The sequence below is a fragment of the Raphanus sativus genome, chromosome 4, assembly GCF_000801105.2.
Source record: "Raphanus sativus cultivar WK10039 chromosome 4, ASM80110v3, whole genome shotgun sequence".
NCBI classification, from domain to species: domain Eukaryota; kingdom Viridiplantae; phylum Streptophyta; class Magnoliopsida; order Brassicales; family Brassicaceae; genus Raphanus; species Raphanus sativus.
In genome coordinates, this window is record NC_079514.1 from 43958672 (window position 1) to 43963613 (window position 4942).

The 4942-nt window shown below is 35.3% G+C and overlaps 1 protein-coding gene and 1 long non-coding RNA gene across 10 annotated transcripts; one reads left to right on the top strand and one right to left on the bottom strand.

Annotated features, from left to right (window-relative positions):
• Nucleotides 1-245: 245 nt before the first annotated feature.
• Nucleotides 246-1280, top strand: LOC108851111 (B3 domain-containing protein At5g24050-like). The gene has a single exon (XM_057007520.1). It carries the CDS (start codon nucleotides 291-293, stop codon nucleotides 948-950), a length of 660 nt encoding a protein of 219 aa, XP_056863500.1. The 5' UTR covers nucleotides 246-290; the 3' UTR covers nucleotides 951-1280.
• Nucleotides 1281-2515: 1235 nt separating this feature from the next.
• LOC108849815 (uncharacterized) lies at nucleotides 2516-4942 on the bottom strand. Of its 9 annotated transcripts, none has more exons than XR_001949251.2 (8): nucleotides 4801-4942; nucleotides 4355-4567; nucleotides 4129-4257; nucleotides 3860-3944; nucleotides 3695-3786; nucleotides 3266-3333; nucleotides 3057-3172; nucleotides 2516-2955 (listed from the first exon to the last, which is right to left on the bottom strand). It is a non-coding gene; the product is annotated as an uncharacterized LOC108849815 (long non-coding RNA). The 9 variants fall into 9 exon arrangements; XR_008944746.1 differs by having other exon boundaries at nucleotides 3057-3185; nucleotides 4715-4940; XR_001949249.2 differs by having other exon boundaries at nucleotides 4720-4939.

Sequence of the window (4942 nt, forward strand, 5' to 3'; positions counted from 1 at the left end):
CAATGGAGAAGAAGAGAGAGAGAGAAAAATGGAGAAGATGAAGTTTGTTGAGAAAACGTTTATTCATCTGTTAACTTTACCGTTTACAAAACTATCTATTTATATACATTACATATGTACTAAACCGGATAATTGAACCAGCGAAAGGAAACTAATTCAACTTAACCAAAATCCCGGTTTACACTTCAATACTCTGCGTGTCTCTCTCTCTCTCTCTTATCTAGTTTCCTTCAACCTCAAGCTTTTCTTTTTCTCTCAGAACTTTGATTTTTTTTCTATCCCCGATCATAATGAATACGTATTACTGCGGCGGTGAGATCACCGAGACGTGGTCAGATTTCTCTCTTTTGGTGGATACTGCGGCGTTGCTTCACGAACAAGAACGCAGGCAAACATCTCGAAAAGAAGAAGACGAACAGAGAATGAAGAGAATCTTTGATCTTTTCCGAAGAAAACCAAGATCTTCGGTAAAGAAACCTCTTCAAAACCCTAACGGTGCTTCTACTTCTTCACATCTCTTCGATCTTAACAAGATTCCCTCAGATACTAAAAACCCACCAAACCCTAGTTCCCTATCATCTTCGTCTTCCTCGTGCCTAACAGAGAACAACACAAGTCGCAAGAGACGTGCCGAGCAAGAAGGAAAGCGCAGTTTCAAGAAAGCAAAGGTGTCACCTTTATTCGCATGGCACGGGAAAGTTTCTCCCGATTGGATGAACCAGTTGATGAGAAACACGAAAGGAGCGAAAGACCCGATGCTAATCTTCGAGAAGACTCTGTTCGAAACAGATGTCAAACCAAGCCAGAGCCGTCTCTCGATCCCTTTCCACAAACTGATCCGAAACGACTTCTTGACGCCCGCTGAGTCGAGAACCATCGAGGAAGACATCAACAACAGAGAAAAGATGGGCTTGGGAGCGGTTCTTGTTGATCAAGGAACTAACAAGTGAGGTGTGTTTCTCAAGAGGTGGGAGATGAACGGTTCTTGGAACTATGCTTTGGTTTGTGGGTGGAACGATGTGGTGAAGGCCAATGGGTTGAAAGATGGCGACAGCATTAGTCTTTGGTCTTTCAGGTGCCGAGGAGTCCTCTGTTTTGCTCTTGTTCCCCTTCCAATGTGAAGCGATTATGTAGGTGCCTTGTCAGGATTGTAATTTTATCAAGATTAGGGTTTTAGTACAGTTGTGTTTGATCTTGCAACACCTTGTTGGGTTTATCTCAAGTAATTTTTAGTTGTTTCTGATTCTGTACTATGATTAATTGATGAATGTTTTGACATGAATGAATACGTTTTCTCTTAAAAGTTTTAGTTTATTGATAGTTCCATTTATCTGACATGAATCTTGATGGATTGAACCGATTTTAACTATGTTTAGTTGTATAAAAAGCAAGCACAATATAAATCCAGGAACAAAAATGTGTTGCCAAGTAATATAATCTCTAAAATACAAATTGAATCAAACAACCAAGTGTCCGAGTTGAATTATGAATCTATATACAGTCTTGTTCCGAAGCTTTTACCTATTACTAGATGCGATGTCCGCGCTACGCGCGGAAAATGTTCTCGATGTTTAATGGTTTATGATGAAAGATGGTGAAAATATAATTTTTGGTCAGTTTGATTATTTTTTATGAATGAGTCAAGAGGAAAAAAAAACTAATTTTACTTGGAGACTTTTTTGTATCCATAAATAATTATATATTATTTAAAATTTATTTAAAGCTTTTCTTTGGTTTTTAACAATATATTATGGTTTTTAACAATATATGCGCGAAATATGTTCGATGTTTAATGGTTTATGATGAAAAATGGTGAAAATATAATTTTTGGTCAGTTTAACTATTTTTTATAAATGAGTCAAGAAAAAAAAACTAATTTTACGCGGAAACTTTTTTGTATCCATAAATAATTATATATTATTTAAAATTTATTTAAAGCTTTTCTACGATTTTTAACAGTATATTATATTATTAGAATACTTAGCAAGTTATAAAGTTTAATAACATTCTGACTTTACAGACAACCAAAATCAGTCGGGTAAAATACACACATAAATATATAAACATAAATATAGATACACACATTTTTTTAATTAGAACAACATACAAATGCGAACAATACTTATTCTAGGGAGTTTAGAATATATTTTCGGTCCAAAATTATGATCCAAAACTATTATTTTCATATTTATTTTCATATTTTTCATTTTTGTAAATTCATTTCACTGTTTTGTATTAATACCACATTCTAATTTGATATCGCATCATCTATTTTTATTTCTGATTTAATTTTTTAATCATTTGGAGGATTAGTTTTTTGTTAGTTGTAGTTAACTTTAATATTTTATTGTATTTGTTAAACTTAATAGATTATTTTGTTTTTAAACTTTTCATTCTTTTTGTTTGAACAGAAATAAAAAAATGTTTGTTGCTTAATGTGGTATTAGTTTATTTACTCTTATGGTTTCCTCATATTTTCTTACTTTTCTTGTGAGGTCTTAACAACATAGTAAAGAATAGTAAAAAAGATTTGATACCAACAGTTCTCATTAGACTGACACCAAACCGCATACTCTTTACCAAAAATTCTTCTCTGGCGGCCAAACTTTACACAAAACCTCTTAAGACACTGAGATCTCATACGCAGAACAGGTATATTGTCATCAAAAACCCTATACACGGTGAAATCTTCAAGAACAGGACAGCCTGAGAGGAGCTTCTCAATGAACAAAGTATCCTTGTTTTGATCATGAGATGGTAAAAAAAAGCTAGAATCTCTTCTCTAAGCATTTTAGATTCAAAGCTTCTGTTCATCAAAGAGTCGTCATGAACAGGAGCATCACCACAGTTGTGGCAAATGGTGTGTTTGTGAGCTTCTCGAATGGCAATGTTTTCGCAATGAATCCAAATATTCTCTTCCTTGGGTGCACAACTATCAACTCTTTCTTGTTGTGCCTGCAAGAAGAGACGACAGTGAAGCAAAACTAAGGACTTCTCTTTCTTTTTTATTGGAGAAGAGACAAAGCGAGGAAGAGAGAAAGTAAGACGTTGAAAACCTTATTCTGTATTCTTCAGTTCTGAAACCAAAACTTGATCCGTCTTACCTAAACCCAAATCTCTATTAAGTTGCATCCTATGTTTCTCATGTGGAGGTTGACACTCACTGAAAGAACTGCAAACAAAAGCTTAAGTGAACAGAAAGCATGAGCTGGTGAAAAAAGTGAGTAGAGTAAAAGAGAATAATATTTCTTAAAATATATTTCACCTGAAGTACCCCAAGCCACCTTTGATTTTCGTGAAACACATGTCTCAGTTGAATAAAAGACAATCTACCTAACAATACATGTAATGAAGTTGAATTTTAATCAGCCTTTGCAAAGAGGAAAAACTCCATTACCATGTAATTCTACCAGTACAGATCACCTCATCAGATTTGATAACAATAAATGGAGTTACGGCCATATACTTATCTTGTGACTGAATTTAGATAGATAGGTAGATAAGCTTTATAGTAAGCCAAAAATGTTCTCAGGCCCATGAAAATACTTTCATTTACAACTCTGCATCTATGTTTTTTCTGTTGCACTGAGGAAAATAAAGATCTAACTTCGATGGGTTCGAGGAAAGTACCAAATCAGATGAATCAATCAACAGTTTAAAACCTAAACGTCAATGGTGAAAGAGTTTAACTTACTTCCAGCCAAGTTCTTTCTCAGTTCTCTCTGTTGAAGCATAAACTGCAGTTGCATCTCCTGGCCTTCTCATACAAAGCTTGATAGGTATTTTCTGCAAAATATGTTATTTGTTTCAACCAACTTTATTCAAGAGATGTTTTAATTTCACTCAGCGCTATGTTTACCTTGCCAGAAGCTTTTTTAAAAGCAGCAATCATTTCTAACACAGACGTTCCTCGTCCAGTCCCTTGATTGTAAGCAGTACACAGCCTGTTGATAATTACAATAAACACACACACATATGTCTGAGTAAATTTTTTTAATTGTAATCACAGAGCATAGATTTGCAAACAGAAACCATTAACATAAAATAAAATAAAATAAAATAAATTGAAAAGGAAGCAAACAGAGATGCAGAGAAAAAATACAGGAAAGTGAATCGATGAGAAGATACCTTCTTGAACTTCTTCGCCTGAACTGCCTTCAAACCTGAGAGAATCTCCGATCTAAAACGACGAAGCTCTGATCTCATCACCACCATTCATTCTCTCCTCTCTCACTATCTATTGCTCTCACATACTCTCTGCCCCACAGATACAGTGTAAAAACAATTTAACGAAACAATAGTTTATCATGATCAATCAAGCTCAAAGATGGAGTCCAAGAAGAGAAATACTCACATATATTTATACAGAAAAACAACGGCTTGTAGATCGAAACAAATCATTGAAGAAGACATCGTGGGGGGAGTGAATCAATGGAGTAAACACGACGCCATTACTCGGACCGTTTCAGATGGTGAGAGGGAGATAAGACGTCAAAGATTCATTGCCGTATTTCAGTAAACTTGAGATTGAACAGAAATGAAGCTCTCGTGAGGAAGACGATGAAGTCTGAGAGGATTTGGAAATGAATATTATTTCTGTTAAGAGTAAAATATCAATGTACAAGTGATTATATACGACTATCATCTATCCGGTACAAACCGGTTATCACTAAACCTAAACATAATGTATAAACTACTTCATCATACTTAATACCGTACGAAAGAGAGAGAGAGCTCGTTTCTTCGATACAGAAAAAATAGGGTTCATCGGCTCTGAGAGAGATGAAGTTGAGAAATTACGGTGAAGTTAATCCTTGAAACGGATTGGGAGAGATGAGAAATGGAAGGGGTGGGAGTTGAAAGGTAAGCGATGAAGAAGATAGGTTTACGACAACACCGCGTGGAGAATGGAGACTCACTTGGGATGGGCTACAGCCGTGAG